The 19,773-nt window shown below is 63.4% G+C and overlaps 2 protein-coding genes across 3 annotated transcripts; both read right to left on the bottom strand.

The window, feature by feature from the left end:
- Positions 1-4,717: 4,717 nt before the first annotated feature.
- Positions 4,718-8,602, bottom strand: LOC135311470 (free fatty acid receptor 3-like). Of its 2 annotated transcripts, none has more exons than XM_064440598.1 (2): positions 8,517-8,602; positions 4,718-6,294 (listed from the first exon to the last, which is right to left on the bottom strand). In XM_064440598.1, exons 1-2 carry the CDS (start codon positions 8,517-8,519, stop codon positions 4,753-4,755), a joined length of 1,545 nt encoding a protein of 514 aa, XP_064296668.1. In that variant the 5' UTR covers positions 8,520-8,602; the 3' UTR covers positions 4,718-4,752. The 2 variants fall into 2 exon arrangements, with proteins under 2 accessions (XP_064296668.1, XP_064296666.1); XM_064440596.1 differs by lacking the exon at positions 8,517-8,602 and adding an exon at positions 7,921-8,017.
- A 6,342-nt stretch (positions 8,603-14,944) lies between these two features.
- Positions 14,945-16,133, bottom strand: LOC135311465 (free fatty acid receptor 3-like). The gene has a single exon (XM_064440589.1). The coding sequence runs from the start codon at positions 15,978-15,980 to the stop codon at positions 14,967-14,969; it is 1,014 nt and encodes a 337-aa protein (XP_064296659.1). The 5' UTR covers positions 15,981-16,133; the 3' UTR covers positions 14,945-14,966.
- Between the last annotated feature and the right edge of the window lie 3,640 nt (positions 16,134-19,773).

Genomic DNA, 19,773 nt, shown 5'->3' with positions numbered 1-19,773 from the left:
TTAGGCCGAGGCTGGGTTTAGACCAGATCTAAGGATGAAATTGCTTATGCCGAGGCTGGGTTTAGACCAGATCTAAGGATGAAATTGCTTAGGCCGAGGGCAGGTTTAGACTGGATCTAAGGACGAAATTGTTTAAGCCGAGGGTGGGTTTAGACCAGATCTAAGGAAGAAATTGCTTAGGCCGAGGCTGGGTTTAGACTGGATCTAAGGCCGAAATTGCTTAGGCCGAGGGTGGGTTTAGACCGGATCTAAGGACAAAACTGTTTAGGCTGAGGGTGGTGAAGCGCCGGAACGCGTTTGCCTGGGGAGGTTGTGGAGGCCCCGTCCCTCGAGACGTCCGAGGCGGGGTTGGGCGGGGATTTGAGCAACCCGGTCTAGTTGAAGATGACCCTCGACGACGTTGGCCTGGACTATCTCTAACGGACCCTTCCAACCCCAAACCTTTCCATGATTCGACGATCACAATTTCACGGTTCCATCTTCGACGCCGAGCCGCGACGCTCGTCGCGCGGGGACCCGGAGCGGCCACGGCCGTCCTAGGACTTCTTCGGCGATCGCTTCTCTTCCCCCCCCCCCCCACCCCGATTTAATCTTCGTTGGCACCCGTGGGCGCTCTCGCGGCGTCTGACGCGCCGCTTCGCCCGCCGTCGGCTCAACGGCAGCTCGGTCCCACCGCGAGACGGCGACCGGTCGATCGCGGCGGCCCGTTGCGGTGGAGATCGTAAATCTTCGGCCTAAACCCAAAGCCTGACCCTAATCCTAAACTCTAAACGTTAAACCCAGACCTTAACTGTAGGCATATATGGAAAGCTAGCCCTACTCCTAGCCTAAGGGCTAATCCAAACCTTTAGCCTAGCCCTAACTCCTATCCTAAGGGCTAATCCAAACCGTAAGCCTAGCCCTAACTCCTATCCTAAGGGCTAATCCAAACCGTAAACCTAGCCCTAACTCCTGTTCTAAGGGCTAATCCAAACCTTAAGCCTAGCCCTAACTCCTATCCTAAGGGCTAATCCAAATTTTAAGCGGAGCCCTAACTCCTATCCTAAGGGCTAATCCAAACCGTAAGCCTAGCCCTAACTCCTATCCTAAGGGCTAATCCAAATTTTAAGCGTAGCCCTAACTCCTAGCCTAAGGGCTAATCCAAACCTTTAGCCTAGCCCTAACTCCTAGCCTAAGGGCTAATCCAAACCGTAAGCCTAGCCCTAACTCCTATCCTAAGGGCTAATCCAAATTTTAAGCGTAGCCCTAACTCCTAGCCTAAGGGCTAATCCAAACCTTTAGCCTAGCCCTAACTCCTAGCCTAAGGGCTAATCCAAACCATAAGCCTAGCCCTAACTCCTACCCTAAGGGCTAATCCAAACCATAAGCCTAGCCCTAACTCCTATCCTAAGGGCTAATCCAAACTGTAAACCTAGCCCTAACTCCTATCCTAAGGGCTAATCCAAACCTTAAACCTAGCCCTAACTCCTATCCTAAGGGCTAATCCAAACCTTTAGCCTAGCCCTAACTCTTACCCTAAGGCCTGACCCAAACCCTAAGCCCGTCTCCAATACTAAGCGCTGACATAAACCCTGACCATAACCCGCAACCACAGCCCTGTGAAACCACCGCTCGCTCTAACCCCAAACCTAAGCCTAATTGTAAACCCATCTCTAAACGCAGCCCATAAACTCGACCGTAGCTAAGGCTTCACATGAGCCTAATGCTAAGCCTAACCCCTAAACCCGACCCGCACCCTAACTCCAGCCATAGGCCCTACGCAAAGCGCTGGATTAAACCCTAACCATTATCCCCAACCGCCAAAAATAAGCCTAAACCTAAGCCTAACCGTTTGCCTTAACTGTAAAGCTAAGCCTAATTAGTATTTGAGATTTATTTATCTCAAATTCCACATTTTTAATCATTAGTTTAGGATTAATTGGGCGTAATTAACGCCCGTGCTGGTTTAAATTAAAATTAGAACCTACTTGGGTGTAACCAACGTATGAATTCAGCGTAATTACGTTTACCTTAAATCCCACATTTTTAATCCCTGCTTTAACGCTAATGAGGTGCAATTAACGCCTCTGCTCGATTAAATAATAATTAGGCTAAGTTTAGGCAGGAATCAGGCGCAATTATCGTTCGGATTTCGGGGTTTTTTTGGACCGTAAATTTCTCAGGCTAATGATTAGGGTAATGAGGGTAATTAATCATCGCGTCGTTAACTAGGCGCGGTCGCTCCTGCGCAGTCGTTACACCTCGTTAATTAATTCCCTATTTATTTTCATATTTATCTATTTATCAGGGATTTTTTTGTTATTTTTCGTTCAATTTCAATTTTTCCCCTCCCCCCCCCTTTTTATTTTTAGTTCCGTCCTAAAATTACCATTTTTTAACCTTTTTTTTTCTTTTTTTTAACGCCGATGGGGACTAATTAACGCCCGCCTCCATTAATTAATTAATTTCCCTTAATTACCACAAGGCCCCCAGGGACACCCCAAATTCCCCCCCCCAAGGGGGGGGGGAGGGGGAGGCCTGGGGGGACCCCGGCACCCGGGTGGGGTTGCGGCACCTTCCCCCATCGCCCGGGCTCATTTACATACTCATTTGCATCCTCATTTGCATACTCATTTGCATACGGGACCTACCCCCAAACGAGCCCGGACTCTTGGATCCCCTTGGGCGGGGGGGGGGGGGAGGGGGGGAAATGGGGGGGGGGGAGTGGGGGGGTGGGGTTCAAGCACGGGACCCAGGGGTCCGGGTGGGGGGTGGGGTGCACCCACTGGTGGGTGCCGTAACGCCCACCGGCCACCAGATGGCGCCAGACTCCCGTTGGGGGAGGGGACCCCGGGGGTCCGGGGGAGCCCAGCCCCCCCCCCCCCCCCCCCCCCAGGGGTGCCCCCCCACACACACACACCCCCCACCCAGGGACACCGGGGGACACCCCACACACACACAGCCGGCGACCCCGGGGTGCTCCCCCCACCCCCACCCTGGGACCCCGGGGTGCTCCCCCCACCCCCACCCTGGGACCCCCGGGGTGCTCCCCCACCCCCACCCTGGGACCCCAGGGGTGCCCCACCACCCTTCCCAGGACCCCAGGGTGTCCCTCCCCCAGCGACCCAGGGGTGCCCCCACCACCCTCCTGCGGGACCCCAGGGTGCCCCCCACCCAGGGACCCAGGGGTTCCACCACCCACCCCCCCCACGGGACACCGGGGTGCCCCCCACCCCCACCCGGGGACCCAGGGGTGCCCCCACCACCCTCCTGCGGGACCCCAGGGCGCCCCCCACCCCCACCCTGGGACCCAGGATCTCCCCCCACATCGACACCAACCACAGGCTTGAATAAATAGCTCATGTTTGGGGCAGGGGGGAACAGTGGGGTGGGAGGGGGGAACGACCCCATTGGAGGCCACCACCCCATTGGAGGCCACTGCCCCATGGAGGGCACTGCCCCATGGAGGCCATGGCTTCATGGAGGCCGTTGACCTATGGAGGCCACCAACCAACACAGAACTTGGCTCTGTGGAGGCCACCACCCCATGGAGGGCACTGCCCCATGGAGGCCATGGCTTCATGGAGGCCGTTGACCTATGGAGGCCACCACCCCATGGAGGGCACTGCCCCATGGAGGCCATGGCTTCATGGAGGCCGTTGACCCATGGAGGCCACTAACCAACACAGATCTTGGCTCTGTGGAGGCCACCGCCCCATGGAGGCCATGGCTTCATGGAGGCCGTTGACCCATGGAGGCCACCACCCCATGGAGGGCACGGCCCCATGGAGGCCGCCACCCCATGGAGGCCATGGCTTCATGGAGGCCATTGACCCATGGAGGACATCAAGCCATGGAGGCCACCAACCAACACAGACCTTGGCTCTACAGAGGCCGTGGCTTCATGGAGGCCACCGACCCATGGAGGCCACAGCCTCATGGAGAACGTTCACCAATGGAGGACATTGAGCCATGGAGGCCACCAACCAACGCAGACCTTGGCTCTACGGAGGCCACCGACCCACAGAGGCCACCAACCCAGAAGCTGTTGACCCATGGAGGTGCTCAACACGCAGAGGTCAGAGCTCAAGGAGGCCACGTGGCCCTGGGGAGACTGTAGACCCTTGGACCCCCGGCGGCCTTTGGACCCCCGGCGGCCTTTGGACCCCAGCGGCCTTTGGACCCCCGGCGGCCTTTGGACCCCAGCGGCCTTTGGACCCACGGAGGCCTTTGGACCCACGGAGGCCTTTGGACCCCAGCGGCCTTTGGACCCACGGAGGCCTTTGGACCCCCAGCAGCCTTTGGACCCACGGAGGCCTTTAGACCCATGGAGGCCTTTGGACCCACAGAGGCCTCGGACCCACGGAGGCCTTTAGACCCCCGGAGCCCTTGGCCTCATGCCACCTTTGGCCCCATGGGGACCTATAGAGACCATAAACATCAAACTATGGGTCCAGGTTGTCCATGGCCACGCCGACGTTGGTGATGACGCCATGACGCCGTGGCTGATGTCATCACCCCAAACCACGGGTCAAAGTTCTCCACGGCCCCACAGACTTCGGAGATGTTCCCGTGACCCAGTGTTGGTTGACGCTCTGGGGCCAAGTTGACCATGACCTCGGCCCGTTAGGAACCTCTCCATTGGCCAACGCCCTTCAGACCTCCCCGCCCCAAATCCAACCCCACCACCTTGCTCCCACCCAATCAAACCGCCCCCCCAAACCCCACCCACCCACCGCGGTGACGTCCTTCACCCACCCCACCCCAGAAGCTTCATGTCAACGAACCCTCGGACTCGTCCCGGGAGGTCGTGGGAGGCCACGCCCCATAACACGAGCCCACCACGACCCGTAGCTTCTCCCGCACGGCCACCACCACCCCAGCCATGGCCCTCTGCACCGCCGTGGACGAGAAGTAGAAGATGACGGGGTCAAGAGCCGCGTTGAGGCTGGTGAGAAGCAAAACGTAGACCCTCCAATCGGGGCTCTGCTTCTTCACGAAACCCACCACGTGCGAGATGTTGTAGGGAGCGAAGCAAACCCCAAAGTTGATCATGGTGGCCACGGCCAAGCCCACGGCCCGTTGTTTCTTCTCCAAGGGGATGTTCGGGCGGGCGAGGAGGGCCCGCACGAAGTTGGTGTAGCAGAAGATGGTGACGGCGAAGGGTAGGAGGAAGAGGATGAGGAAGAGCTCCAGGCGTAGCGGGAGGACGAAGCTCAGCTGTTCGCTAGAGAAGTCATCGTAGCACCTGTAGATGTCGGAGGAGCTACCTTGGGTGCTGGGAGCAGATGAACTGGGGGTGTTGGAGGTCCGGGGGACGACGGTGGGGCCGGAGACGTCCCGGATGTTGGCGCCGTGGAGGGCGGAGATTTTGTGGGCGGGGATGTGGCGGTTGGAGGTCTTGGGGCTGCTGGGATTGGAGGAGATCCTGGAGCCGCCATGGGCGGAGATGGCGCCGTTGGTCGTCTTGGAGTCACGGGGGACGAAGCCATTGTGTTTTGAGTCATTGGGGTTGGAGATCTTGAAGGCTTTGGGATTGATGACGTCGCGGATGAGGATCCCAGAGCCTCGGGAGTCGAAGCCATCAGTGATGGAGTCATTCGGAGTGGAGACCTTGAAGACGCCGGGGTTGAAGCCATCGGCGGTGGAGATCTTAGAGCGGGTGTGGTTGAAGCCGTCGTTGATGGAGTATCCAGGGTTGGAGACGCTGAAGCCGTTGGAGTTTAAACCATCAGGGCTGGTGATGATCAAGTCGTTGGGGTCAAACCCCTCAAGGTTGGGCATCTTGGAGCCCCCGAGCTTGAACCCGTTGACCGTGGAGCCATCAGAGCTGTTGGCCACGGACCTGTTGTTCACCGTCTGGTTCCTACCGCCGTGATACTGGGACACGAAGACGATGGAGCAATGGGAACAGGCCAAGAGCCAGAGGACAACGCTGGCGGCCATCGCCCGCCCCGGTCTTCTCCGGTCTTTGTAGTGGAGGGGGAAGACGACGCCAAGATACCGCTCGACGCTGAGGGCCGCCAAGAAGAGGCTGCTGAGGTAGATGCTGGAGAAGAAGCAGAAATTGGCCACCGGGCAGAGGACAACCGGTAACGGCCAGGACATGCCGGCGGCTGCTTCGACCATCTTGAAGGGGAGGAAGAGGAGGAGGAGGAGGTCGGCAGCCGTCAGGTTGAGGAGGAGGATGTCGGAGGAGGAGACGCGCCGACGGGCTTTGCCCAAGAGGGTGGCGAAGGTGAAGATGTTGGCCGGGAAGCCCACGGTGAAGGTCAGGATGTAGATGGCGAGGATGAACATGGTTGGAGGCCAACCCTGGGGAGACACACGGACCCAGAAGAAGGTTGGGTTGGGTGGGGCCGGGAGGACCCGAGTGGGTGCTGGGGGTCCTGTGCGGGGAGGAACCCAGGTATCTCAGGAGCACCCCAAGTGTCTCATGAGGACCCCAAGTGTCCCAGGAGCTCCCCAAGTGTCTCAGGAGGATCCCAAGTGTCCCAGGAGCTCCCCAAGTGTCTCAGGAGGATCCCAAGTGTCCCAGGAGCACCCCAAGTGTCTCAGAAGGTCCCCAAGTATCCCAGGAGGATCCCAAGTATCTCAGAAGGTCCCCAAGTATCCCAGGAGGACCCCAAGTATCTCAGGAGGTCCCCAAGTGTCTCAGGAGGTCCCCAAGTGTCTCAGGAGGATCCCAAGTGTCCCAGGAGCACCCCAAGTGTCTCAGAAGGTCCCCAAGTATCCCAGGAGGACCCCAAGTATCTCAGGAGGTCCCCAAGTGTCTCAGGAGGTCCCCAAGTGTCTCAGGAGGATCCCAAGTGTCCCAGGAGCACCCCAAGTGTCTCAGAAGGTCCCCAAGTATCCCAGGAGGACCCCAAGTATCTCAGGAGGTCCCCAAGTATCTCAGGAGGTCCCCAAGTGTCTCAGGGGGAACCAAAGTATCTCGGGAGGATCCCGAGTGTCCCAGGAGCACCCCAACTATCTCAGGAGGACCCCAAGTGTCTCAGGAGGACCCAAAGTATCCCAAGAGCACCCCAAGTGTCTCAGGAGGTCCCCAAGTATCTCAGAAGGTCCCCAGCTATCTCAGGAGCACCCCAAGTGTCCCAGGGGACCCCAAGTGTCCCAAGGGGACCGTGAGTATCTCAGGAGGACCCCGAGTATCTCAGGAGGATCCCGAGTGTCCCAGGAGCACCCCAAGTGTCCCGGGGGACCCCAAGTGTCCCAGGGGGACCCCGAGTATCTCAGGAGAATCCCAGGATCTCAGGAGGTCCCCAAGTGTCCCAGGGGGACCCCACGTATCTCAGGGGGACCCCAAGTGTCCCAGGAGCTCCCCAAGTGTCTCAGGAGGATCCCAAGTGTCCCAGGAGCACCCCAAGTGTCCCAGGGGGACCCCAAGTATCTCAGGAGGTCCCCAAGTATCTCAGGAGAATCCCAGGATCTCAGGAGGATCCTGAGTGTCCCAGGAGCTCCCCAAGTGTCTCAGGGGGACCCCAAGTGTCCCAGGAGCTCCCCAAGTGTCTCAGGAGGATCCCAAGTGTCCCAGGAGCACCCCAAGTGTCCCAGGGGGACCCCAAGTATCTCAGGAGGTCCCCAAGTATCTCAGGAGAATCCCAGGATCTCAGGAGGATCCTGAGTGTCCCAGGAGCACCCCAAGTGTCCCAGGAGGTCCCCAAGTGTCTCAGGGGGACCCCAAGTGTCCCAGGGGGACCCCAAGTGTCTCAGGGGGACCCCAAGTGTCCCAGGGGGACCCCAAGTATCTCAGGGGGACCCCGAGTATCTCAGGAGGCTTCTCCTGATCCAACCAATGGACCAAGAAGGGGGACATGAGAAAACCCGGGCATCTGGGTGGTCCTCGCCCTACCCCAACCCACCCCCCCCAGGAGGACCCAGGCATCCGGGAGGGGTGGGGTGGGGTTGGGTGGGGTTGGGTGAGGGGGGGGTGGGCTTCACCTTGCTCCAGAGGGGACCCAGACGTCCGGGCTCTCCACCGCTGCCACCCACTTCCAAAGTGGACCCAGGCATCCGGGTGGGTGGTGCCACCCTTGGCTTGTTTCCTGCCAGGGGGGTTGGGGAGGGGCGGATGTCTGGGTGCCCGGATGTCTGGGTCCCTGGGGGGGGGGGATTTTTTTGGGGGGGGTGGGGTGGGGGTCGGGAATGGGACCCTCCAGACGCCTGGGTCCCTTGGGGGGGGGGTGGGGTTCAATGCCCGGAGATACATTCACACCCACCCAGGGTGTTTGGGGAGGGGGGGGGACACACACACACCCCACACCCAGATGTGGGGCAGCCCCCCCACCCCCCCCCTCCACGACACCACCCCAGTTCCTCCCAGTATAACCCCCCTCCCCCCCCCCCCCCATAGGGGACCCCAAGTGCTGGGGCAGCCCCAACTCCACCATACACCCCCCCACCCCCCCCAAAATCCCAGAGGGGACCCCCACCCCCTATCCCCCAAAGGGCCTAATAACCTGGGAGGGGTCCCACATCCTTCCCCCCCCCCAGGACCCCCCAGTCCCCCCCAGTCCCCCCCAGTCCCCCATACATACCATGTTATCCCAGCTGGATGTTGGGTGGCCCGAACGCCTGGGTCCCCTGGTTAGGGAGTGTCTGGGGTGGGGGGAGGGGTGGGGTGGGGTGGGGGGAGGGGTGGGGTGGGGTGGGGGGGTGTCACCTAGAGGTTTGGGTCATCCCCCCCCCCCCCCCCCCCCCAAAATGCGGTTGGGGGTGGGGGTGTGGGTCACGGCAGGGGAGCAGGATTGGGGGAATCCCAGCTGCCTGGGTCCCCCCCCGGATGCCTGGGTGCCCCCCCCCCCCCCCCATTTTTGGGTGCCCTGGGGGAGGAAGAGGAGGGGGGGGTGGGGGGGGTGGGGGGGGTTGGGGTGGGGGTGGGGGGAAGTGGCTTTGATGATGTTGAGGAAGTTTGATATTTCCTGACCGCAGCCAAAAGCCACGTTCACGGGCACACGTCCGCAGGGGACCCGGGCGTCCTCCCCCACCCCTCCCCCCACCCCTCCCCCCACCCCTCCCCCCACCCCCCACCCAGGGACCCCAGCGCTGGGCGCCCCTCTCCGTCACAGTGGGGTGGGGGTGGGGGGGATGGGGGGTGGGGCGACCACCCGCACGCCTGGGTGCCCCCGTTGGCCCTGGAGGGGGAGGGGTGGGGGGGGGGGAGGGGCCGGGGAGGAGCTCCTGACCCTGATGACCTCCCCCCTCCCCCACCCTCAACCCAGAGCTATTTTTAGCATCCAGCTGGGAGATGTTTATCCTTCCCGAGGGGACCCAGGAGGCCGGGCGCCCCTCCCCCACCCCCTTCCCAAGGGTCCCAGGCGTCCGTGTGTCTGTCCCCCAACTCCCAAGGACCCAGGTGTCCGTGTGTCCATCCTCTCCTCCCCAAGGCACCCAGGTGTCCGTGTGTCCGTCCCCACCTCCCCAAGGACCCAGGTGTCCGTGTGTCTGTCCCCCACCTCCCCAAGGCACCCAGGTGTCCATGTGTCTGTCCCCCACCTCCCCAAAGGACCCAGGTGTCCGTGTGTCCGTCCCCACCTCCCCAAGGGACCCAGGTGTCCGTGTGTCCCTCCCCCACCTCCCCAAGGCACCCAGGTGTCTGTGTGTCTGTCCCCCACCTCCCCAAGGCACCCAGGTGTCCATGTGTCTGTCCCCCACCTCCCCAAGGGACCCAGGTGTCCGTGTGTCCCTCCCCCACCTCCCCAAGGCACCCAGGTGTCCGTGTGTCCCTCCCCCACCTCCCCAAGGCACCCAGGTGTCTGTGTGTCCCTCCCCCACCTCCCCAAGGGACCCAGGTGTCCGTGTGTCCCTCCCCCACCTCCCCAAGGCACCCAGGTGTCTGTGTGTCCCTCCCCCACCTCCCCAAGGGACCCAGGTGTCCGTGTGTCCCTCCCCCACCTCCCCAAGGCACCCAGGTGTCCGTGTGTCCCTCCCCACCTCCCCCAGGGCCCCAGGTGTCCGTGTGTCCGTCCCCCACCTCCCCAAGGCACCCAGGTGTCCGTGTGTCCCTCCCCCACCTCCCCAAGGGACCCAGGTGTCCGTGTGTCTGTCCCCCACCTCCCCAGGGGCCCCAGGTGTCCGTGTGTCCCTCCCCCACCTCCCCAAGGGACCCAGGTGTCCGTGTGTCCGTCCCCCACCTCCCCCAGCGACCCAGGTGTCCGTGTGTCCCTCCCCACCTCCCCAAGGGACCCAGGTGTCCGTGTGTCCCTCCCCCACCTCCCCCAGCGACCCAGGTGTCCGTGTGTCCCTCCCCATCTCCCCAAGGGACCCAGGTGTCCGTGTGTCCCTCCCCCACCTCCCCCAGCGACCCAGGTGTCCGTGTGTCCCTCCCCACCTCCCCAAGGGACCCAGGTGTCCGTGTGTCCCTCCCCCACCTCCCCAAGGACCCAGGTGTCCGTGTGTCCCTCCCCACCTCCCCAAGGACCCAGGTGTCCGTGTGTCCCTCCCCACCTCCCCAAGGGACCCAGGTGTCCGTGTGTCCCTCCCCCACCTCCCCAAAGGACCCAGGTGTCCGTGTGTCCCTCCCCCACCTCCCCAAAGGCCCCAGGTGTCCGTGTGTCCCTCCCCCACCTCCCCAAGGGACCCAGGTGTCCGTGTGTCCCTCCCCCACCTCCCCAAGGCACCCAGGTGTCCGTGTGTCCCTCCCCCACCTCCCCAAGGGACCCAGGTGTCCATGTGTCCCTCCCCCACCTCCCCAAGGCACCCAGGTGTCCGTGTGTCCCTCCCCCACCTCCCCAAGGGACCCAGGTGTCCGTGTGTCCCTCCCCCACCTCCCCAAGGCACCCAGGTGTCCGTGTGTCCCTCCCCACCTCCCCAAGGGACCCAGGTGTCCGTGTGTCCCTCCCCCACCTCCCCAAGGCACCCAGGTGTCCGTGTGTCCCTCCCCCACCTCCCCAAGGCACCCAGGTGTCCGTGTGTCCCTCCCCCACCTCCCCAAGGCACCCAGGTGTCCGTGTGTCCCTCCCCCACCTCCCCAAGGCACCCAGGTGTCCGTGTGTCCCTCCCCCACCTCCCCAAGGGACCCAGGTGTCCGTGTGTCCCTCCCCCACCTCCCCAAGGCACCCAGGTGTCTGTGTGTCTGTCCCCCACCTCCCCAAGGGACCCAGGTGTCCGTGTGTCTGTCCCCCACCTCCCCAAGGGACCCAGGTGTCCGTGTGTCCCTCCCCCACCTCCCCAAGGGACCCAGGTGTCCGTGTGTCCCTCCCCCTCCTCCCCAAAGGACCCAGGTGTCCGTGTGTCTGTCCCCCACCTCCCCAAGGGACCCAGGTGTCCGTGTGTCCCTCCCCCACCTCCCCCAGGGCCCCAGGTGTCCGTGTGTCCGTCCCCACCTCCCCAAGGGACCCAGGTGTCCGTGTGTCCCTCCCCCACCTCCCCAAGGCACCCAGGTGTCCGTGTGTCCGTCCCCACATCCCCAAGGGACCCAGGTGTCCGTGTGTCTGTCCCCCACCTCCCCAAGGCACCCAGGTGTCCGTGTGTCCGTCCCCACCTCCCCAAGGGACCCAGGTGTCCGTGTGTCCCTCCCCACCTCCCCAAGGCACCCAGGTGTCTGTGTGTCTGTCCCCCACCTCCCCAAGGGACCCAGGTGTCCGTGTGTCCCTCCCCCACCTCCCCAAGGGACCCAGGTGTCCGTGTGTCCCTCCCCCACCTCCCCAAGGGACCCAGGTGTCCGTGTGTCCCTCCCCCACCTCCCCAAGGGACCCAGGTGTCCGTGTGTCCGTCCCCACCTCCCCAAGGGACCCAGGTGTCCGTGTGTCCCTCCCCCACCTCCCCAAGGCACCCAGGTGTCTGTGTGTCCCTCCCCACCTCCCCAAGGGACCCAGGTGTCCGTGTGTCCCTCCCCACCTCCCCAAGGGACCCAGGTGTCCGTGTGTCCCTCCCCCACCTCCCCAAGGCACCCAGGTGTCCGTGTGTCCCTCCCCCACCTCCCCAAGGGACCCAGGTGTCCGTGTGTCCCTCCCCCTCCTCCCCAAGGGACCCAGGTGTCCGTGTGTCCCTCCCCCACCTCCCCAAGGGACCCAGGTGTCCGTGTGTCTGTCCCCCAACTCCCAAGGGACCCAGGTGTCCGTGTGTCCGTCCCCTCCTTCCCGAGGGACCCAGGTGTCCGTGTGTCTGTCCCCCACCTCCCCAAGGCACCCAGGTGTCCGTGTGTCCCTCCCCCACCTCCCCAAGGGACCCAGGTGTCCGTGTGTCCGTCTCCACCTCCCCCAGGGACCCAGGTGTCCGTGTGTCCCTCCCCCACCTCCCCAAGGGACCCAGGTGTCCGTGTGTCCCTCCCCCACCTTCCCAAGGGACCCAGGTGTCCGTGTGTCCCTCCCCCACCTCCCCAAAGGACCCAGGTGTCCGTGTGTCCCTCCCCCACCTCCCCAAGGGACCCAGGTGTCCGTGTGTCTGTCCCCCAACTCCCAAGGGACCCAGGTGTCCGTGTGTCCGTCCCCTCCTTCCCGAGGGACCCAGGTGTCCGTGTGTCCCTCCCCCACCTCCCCAAGGGACCCAGGTGTCCGTGTGTCCCTCCCCCACCTCCCCAAGGGACCCAGGTGTCCGTGTGTCCCTCCCCCACCTCCCCAAGGACCCAGGTGTCCGTGTGTCCCTCCCCCACCTCCCCCAGCGACCCAGGTGTCCGTGTGTCCCTCCCCCATCTCCCCCAGCGACCCAGGTGTCCGTGTGTCTGTCCCCCACCTCCCCAAGGCACCCAGGTGTCCGTGTGTCCCTCCCCCACCTCCCCAAGGGGCCCAGGTGTCCGTGTGTCCCTCCCCCACCTCCCCAAGGCACCCAGGTGTCCGTGTGTCCCTCCCCCACCTCCCCAAGGCACCCAGGTGTCCGTGTGTCCCTCCCCCACCTCCCCAAAGGACCCAGGTGTCCGTGTGTCTGTCCCCCACCTCCCCAAGGCACCCAGGTGTCCGTGTGTCTGTCCCCCACCTCCCCAAGGCACCCAGGTGTCCGTGTGTCCCTCCCCCACCTCCCCAAGGCACCCAGGTGTCCGTGTGTCCCTCCCCCACCTCCCCAAGGGACCCAGGTGTCCGTGTGTCCCTCCCCCACCTCCCCAAGGCACCCAGGTGTCCGTGTGTCCCTCCCCACCTCCCCAAGGGACCCAGGTGTCCGTGTGTCCCTCCCCCACCTCCCCAAGGCACCCAGGTGTCCGTGTGTCCCTCCCCCACCTCCCCAAGGCACCCAGGTGTCCGTGTGTCCCTCCCCCACCTCCCCAAGGCACCCAGGTGTCCGTGTGTCCCTCCCCCACCTCCCCAAGGCACCCAGGTGTCCGTGTGTCCCTCCCCCACCTCCCCAAGGCACCCAGGTGTCTGTGTGTCTGTCCCCCACCTCCCCAAGGCACCCAGGTGTCCGTGTGTCTGTCCCCCACCTCCCCAGGGGCCCCCAGATGCCTTGGGAACGGGGACAAGGGGCACCAGGGAAGGGGCAGCAGCTCAGCCCCGGGGCATTATGGGAGCAGGCGAGCCCCGGCCCCGGCTTCCCACACCCCGTAACCTTCTTTCACCCGATTGGTTCTCCCAGATCTTGGAGAAGCCCCAAGAGTCCGGATTCCCACCCTCATCCCTCTACGTTCACCTACTTGGCTCCGGATCCAGGACAAAACCCAGGCGTCCGGGCCCCTCCCTCCCCCCCCCCCCCCAAACTTTCACCCCATTGGCTCTCCTGGAAGGCAGCCAGAAGAACACCACACCCATTGGCTGCTGCCCATGAGCTCAAATCTGGGGGTGGGGGATGATGGGGAGGGGCAGGGATGGAGCAGCAACTCAACCCAAGTCAACCCGATGTCTCAGAAGACCCCAGCTCGATCCAACGTCTCCTTTGAACCCGGCTCAGCCCAAGGTCTCCTTTGAACCCGGCTCAGCCCGATGCCTCAGCTGAACCCAGCTTAACGTGAAGCCTCAGCAGACCCCCAACTCAACCCAATATCTTACTTGAACCCAGATCAACCCAAGCTCTCAGATAAACCCAGCTCAACCCAATGCCTCAGCTGAACCCAACTGAACTTGACCCAACGTGTCATTTGAACCCAGCTCAATCCAAGATCTCAGATAAACCCAGCTCAACCCAAGATCTCAGATGAACCCAGCTCAACCCAAGATCTCAGATGAACCCAGCTCAACCTGACGCCTCAGCTGAACCCAGCTCAACAAATGGTCTCAGCTGAACCCAGCTTAACTTGACCCAAGGCCTCAGTTGAACCCAGCTCGACCCAATGCCTTGGCCCCAACTCAACCAAGCTCAACTCAGCCCCCCAGGTGAACCCAACTCAACTGAGCTCAACCCAACCCCTCAGGTGAACCCATCTCAGCTGAGCTCAACCCAACCCCTCAGGTGAACCCAACTCAGCTGAGCTCAACTCAACCCCTCAGGTGAACCCAACTCAGCTGAGCTCAACCCAACCCCTCAGGTGAACCCATCTCAGCTGAGCTCAACCCAACCCCTCAGGTGAACCCAACTCAGCTGAGCTCAACTCAACCCCTCAGGTGAACCCAACTCAGCTGAGCTCAACCCAACCCCTCAGGTGAACCCAGCTCAACTGAGCTCAACTCAACCCCTCAGGTGAACCCAACTCAGCTGAGCTCAACCCAACCCCTCAGGTGAACCCAACTCAACTGAGCTCAACCCAACCCCTCAGGTGAACCCAGCTCAACTGAGCTCAACTCAACCCCTCAGGTGAACCCAACTCAACCGAGCTCAACCCAACCCCTCAGGTGAACCCAACTCAACCGAGCTCAACCCAACCCCTCAGGTGAACCCAACTCAACCGAGCTCAACCCAATGCCTCAACTGAACTCAACCCCTCAGGTGACCCCAACTCAACCCATCTCAACCCAACTGACTCCACCCAAGGAAGCCCAAGAAAACCTTTTTTGACTCAAAGTTCCAGTTTTGCTTTGTCCCGGCCACCAAACACCTCCTTCTCTCACCCAAGACCGTCCCCAGATACCCAGGCACCCCACAACCACCCCCAACCCCCCTAAACCCACGTCCCACATCGACCTTTCTCAGGTCTTAAGCCCCCAAGGCGTCACCGGCTCAGCATCATCCACCACTTGATGCGAAGACGTCCCAGATCCTCCACATCCAGCCTCTTCAGGCGGACCTTTGCTTCGTCCCACCGGCACCCGGCACCCGGCGCAGAACCGGCCGAGCCCCACCGCGTCCCAGACCTGCTGGAGACCCCGTCTTAGGGTGGCGGAGGAGAAGCAGAAGATGAGAGGGTCGAGGCAAGCGCTGAGGGTGGTGAGGAGCACGGCGTAGGCTCTCCAAGGTGGGTTCTCCTGCCGTAGGTACCCCACCACATGGGAGACGTTGAAAGGGGCGAAGCAAAGGACGAAGGCCACAGCGGTGGCCGACGCCAAGGCCACCGCTCGGCGCCTTTTACCCGGCGCTGTGGTGGGGAGAGAGACGACGATGCAGATCAAGCGGCCGTAGCAGAAGGCGGTGATGACCAAGGGCAGGCAGAAGAGCACCAGGAAGATCTCCAGGCGGAGAAGCAAGAGCGTGGTCAGCTGAGGACCGGCGAAACGGGTGTAACACGCCGTGCCGTTGACCGCCGCGTTGGGTTGGGCCACGTAGACCACGCTACAGTGGGCCAAAGCGGCCACCCAGAAGCTGGCGGAGGCCACGGCGGCGTAGGTTGCCCGTCGGCGCTGGCGGTATTGGACGGGGAAGGCGGCTCTGAGGTAGCGGTCAACGCTGAGGGCGGTGAGGGAGAGGGTGGTGAGGTAGATGCTGGTGAAGAAGAGGAAGACGAAGAGCGGGCAGAGGGCCGGTGGAAGCTTCCAGGTGGACTCCCATGCCGCTTCGGCCATGCGGATGGGCAAGGAGGCCACCAACGCCAGGTCGGCAACGGTCAGGTTGAGGAGCAGGACGTCGGCGGGTAGCAGGCGTCGGCGTCGGGCCGCCGTCCCCAAGGCCACCAGGGCGGCCACGTTGAGGGGCAGCCCCAAAGCGAAGGCAGCCGCGTAGACCCCCAGGCAGAGGCGGTGGTTGATGGCGAAAGGCGGGTCTGACATGGCCGGGATCTGCTGGACTTTGAGGTGGGACAGCGAACGGCGGCCGGGACCTTCTAGGGTGCTGTTGAGTTGGCCAACGGCGGTTGGGATCTACTAGGGTTCAGTGGGGTGGGTCCCCGGGTTGGGTTGGGGTCTTTGGGAGGTTCCCTAGGGAACCTGAGGTGGGTGGGAGGGTCCCTGGGTGGAGATGGGTCTTTGGGAGATCCCAAGGGGGGTGGGGTGGGTGGTGGGTCCCTGGGTTGGGGTCTTTGCAGGGTCCACAGGGGACCTGAGGTGGGTGGGGGGGTCCCTGGGAGGAGGTGGGGGTCTTTGGGAGATCCCAGGGGGTTTGGGTTGGGTGGTGGGTCCCTGGGTTGGGGTCTTCAGGAGGTTCCTGGGGGGTTTGGGGTGGGCAGTGGGTCCCTGGGTTGGGGTCTTCAGGAGGTTCCCGGGGGGGTTGGGTGGGTGGGGGGTCCCTGGGTGGGAGGTGGGGTCTTTGGGAGGTTCCCTAAGGAACTAGAGGTGAACGAGGGGTCCCTGAGATGGGGGTTTGAGGGGGCAGGGGGTCCACAGGGGACTTAAGGTGGGTGGGGGGGTCCCTGGGTGGAGGTGGGATCGTTGGGAGATCCCAAGGGGGGTGGGGTGGGTGGTGGGTCCCTGGGTTGGGGTCTTCAGGAGGTTCCTGGGGGGTTTGGGGTGGGCAGTGGGTCCCTGGGTTGGGGTCTTCAGGAGGTTCCTGGGGGGTTTGGGGTGGGTGCTGGGTCCCTGGGTTGGGGTCTTTGCGGGGTCCACAGGGGGCCTGAGGTGGGTGGGGGGGTCCCTGGGTGGAGGTGGGGGTCTTTGGGAGATCCCAGGGGGGTGGGGTGGGGTGTGGGTCCCTGGGTTGGGGTCTTTAGGAGGTTCCTGGGGGGTTTGGGGTGGGTGCTGGGTCCCTGGGTTGGGGTCTTCAGGAGGTTCCTGGGGGGTTTGGGGTGGGTGGTGGGTCCCTGGGTTGGGGTCTTTGCAGGGTCCACAGGGGACCTGAGGTGGGTGGGGGGGTCTTTGGGGAGTTCTCAGGGGGCTTGGGGTGGGCAGTGGGTCCCTGGGTCGGGGTCTTCAGGAGGTTCCTTGGGGGGTGTGAGGTGGGGGGGGTCCCTGGTTCTGAGGTGGGGTCTTTGGGGGGGTCCACAGGTGACTTAAGATGGGTGGGGTGGCCCTGGGTTTGAGGGGGGTCTTTGGGGGGTTCCAGAGGGCACCTGAGGTGGGGGGGGTTTCCTGAGTGGAATTGGGTTCTTTGGGGGGTTCCTGGGGTGGGGCCGGGAGTGGGTGGGGGTCCCTGGTTTGAGGTGGGGTCTTTGGGAGGTTTCTGTGGGATTTAAGGTGGGGGGGTGTCCCTTGTTGGAGGTGGGGGGGTCTTTGGGGTGTTCTCAGGGGGCTTGGGGTGGGCAGTGGGTCCCAGGGTTGGGGTCTTTAGGAGGCTCCTTGGGGGGGTCCGAGGTGGGTGGGGGGTCCCTGGGTCTGAGGTGAGGTCTTTGGGGGGGTCCACAGGGGACCTGAGAAGGGTGGGGGGGGTCCCTTGTTGGAGGTGGTGGGGTCTATGGGGAGTTGCCAAGGGGCTTGGGGTGGGCAGTGGGTCCTGGGTTGGGGTCTTTGGGAGGTTCCCTAGGGAACCTGAGGTGGGTGGGGGGGTCCCTGGGTGGAGGTGGGGGTCTTTGGGAGATCCCAGGGGGCTTAAGGTGGGTGGTGGGTCCCTGGGTTGGGGTCTTCAGGAGGTTCCTGGGGGGTTTGGGGTGGGCAGTGGGTCCCTGGGTTGGGGTCTTCAGGAGGTTCCCGGGGGGTTTGGGGTGGGTGGGGGGTCCCTGGGTGGGAGGTGGGGTCTTTGGGAGGTTCCCTAAGGAACTAGAGGTGAACGAGGGGTCCCTGAGATGTGGGTTTGAGAGGGCAGGGGGTCCACAGGGGACTTAAGGTGGGTGGGGGGGTCCGTGGGTGGAGGTGGGATCGTTGGGAGATCCCAAGGGGGGTGGGGTGGGTGGTGGGTCCCTGGGTTGGGGTCTTCAGGAGGTTCCTGGGGGGCTTGGGGTGGGTGCTGGGTCCCTGGGTTGGGGTCTTTGCAGGGTCCACAGGGGACCTGAGGTGGGTGGGGGGGTCCCTGGGAGGAGGTGGGGGTCTTTGGGAGATCCCAGGGGGTTTGGGTTGGGTGGTGGGTCCCTGGGTTGGGGTCTTCAGGAGGTTCCTGGGGGGTTTGGGGTGGGCAGTGGGTCCCTGGGTTGGGGTCTTCAGGAGGTTCCCGGGGGGTTTGGGGTGGGTGGGGGGTCCCTGGGTGGGAGGTGGGGTCTTTGGGAGGTTCCCTAAGGAACTAGAGGTGAACGAGGGGTCCCTGAGATGGGGGTTTGAGGGGGCAGGGGGTCCACAGGGGACTTAAGGTGGGTGGGGGGGTCTGTGGGTGGAGGTGGGATCGTTGGGAGATCCCAAGGGGGGTGGGGTGGGTGGTGGGTCCCTGGGTTGGGGTCTTCAGGAGGTTCCTGGGGAGTTTGGGGTGGGCAGTGTGTCCCTGGGCTGGGGTCTTCAGGAGGTTCCTGGGGGGTTTGGGGTGGGTGCTGGGTCCCTGGGTTGGGGTCTTTGCAGGGTCCACAGGGGACCTGAGGTGGGTGGGGGGGTCCCTGGGTGGAGGTGGGGGTCTTTGGGAGATCCCAGGGGGGTGGGGTGGGGTGTGGGTCCCTGGGTTGGGGTCTTTAGGAGGTTCCTGGGGGGTTTGGGGTGGGTGCTGGGTCCCTGGGTTGGGGTCTTCAGGAGGTTCCTGGGGGGTTTGGGGTGGGTGGTGGGTCCCTGGGTTGGGGTCTTTGCAGGGTCCACAGGGGACCTGAGGTGGGTGGGGGGGTCTTTGGGGAGTTCTCAGGGGGCTTGGGGTGGGCAGTGGGTCCCTGGGTCGGGGTCTTCAGGAGGTTCCTTGGGGGGTGTGAGGTGGGGGGGGTCCCTGGTTCTGAGGTGGGGTCTTTGGGGGGGTCCACAGGTGACTTAAGATGGGTGGGGTGGCCCTGGGTTTGAGGGGGGTCTTTGGGGGGTTCCAGAGGGCACCTGAGGTGGGGGGGGTTTCCTGAGTGGAATTGGGTTCTTTGGGGGGTTCCTGGGGTGGGGCCGGGAGTGGGTGGGGGTCCCTGGTTTGAGGTGGGGTCTTTGGGAGGTTTCTGTGGGATTTAAGGTGGGGGGGTGTCCCTTGTTGGAGGTGGGGGGGTCTTTGGGGTGTTCTCAGGGGGCTTGAGGTGGGTGCTGGGTCCCTGGGTTGGGGGTCTTTGGGGGGTCCACAGGGGACTTAAGGTGGGTGGGGGGGTCCCTTATTGGAGGTGGGGGGGTCTTTGGGGTGTTCTCAGGGGGCTTGGGGTGGGCAGTGGGTCCCAGGGTTGGGGTCTTTAGGAGGTTCCTTGGGGGGTCCGAGGTGGGTAGGGGGTCCCTGGGTCTGAGGTGAGGTCTTTGGGGGGGTCCACAGGGGACCTGAGAAGGGTGGGGGGGGTCCCTTGTTGGAGGTGGTGGGGTCTATGGGGAGTTGCCAAGGGGCTTGGGGTGGGCAGTGGGTCCTGGGTTGGGGTCTTTAGGAGGCTCCTTGGGGGGGTCCGAGGTTCTGAGGTGGGGTCTTTGAGGGGGTCCACAGGGGACCTGAGGGGGTCCACAGGGGACCTGGGGGGGCGGGGGGTGTCCCTTGTTGAAGGGGGGGGTGTTTGGGGAGTCACCAGGGGGCTTGGGGTGGGCAGTGGGTCCTGGGTTGGGGTCTTTAGGAGGCTCTTTGTGGGGTCTGAGGTGGGTGGGGGGTCCCTGGTTCTGAGGTGGGGTCTTTGAGGGG

This window comes from Phalacrocorax carbo, unplaced genomic scaffold, assembly GCF_963921805.1.
Source record: "Phalacrocorax carbo unplaced genomic scaffold, bPhaCar2.1 SCAFFOLD_201, whole genome shotgun sequence".
NCBI classification, from domain to species: Eukaryota; Metazoa; Chordata; class Aves; order Suliformes; family Phalacrocoracidae; genus Phalacrocorax; species Phalacrocorax carbo.
The sequence above is the reverse complement of the archived record's forward strand: the minus strand, read 5'-3'. Positions and strand labels throughout refer to the sequence as shown.

Bases quoted from the DNA above. Each gene is read 5' to 3' on its own strand.
- LOC135311470 (XM_064440596.1), bottom strand. From the start codon at position 7,992: ATGCCTGGGTCCACTTTGGAAGTGGGTGGCAGCGGTGGAGAGCCCGGA. The intron at 6,295-7,920 runs GTGAAGCCCACC...GTGTCTCCCCAG, and splicing joins TGGGTCCCCTCTGGAGCAAG to GGTTGGCCTCCAACCATGTT.
- LOC135311465 (XM_064440589.1), bottom strand. From the start codon at position 15,980: ATGTCAGACCCGCCTTTCGCCATCAACCACCGCCTCTGCCTGGGGGTC.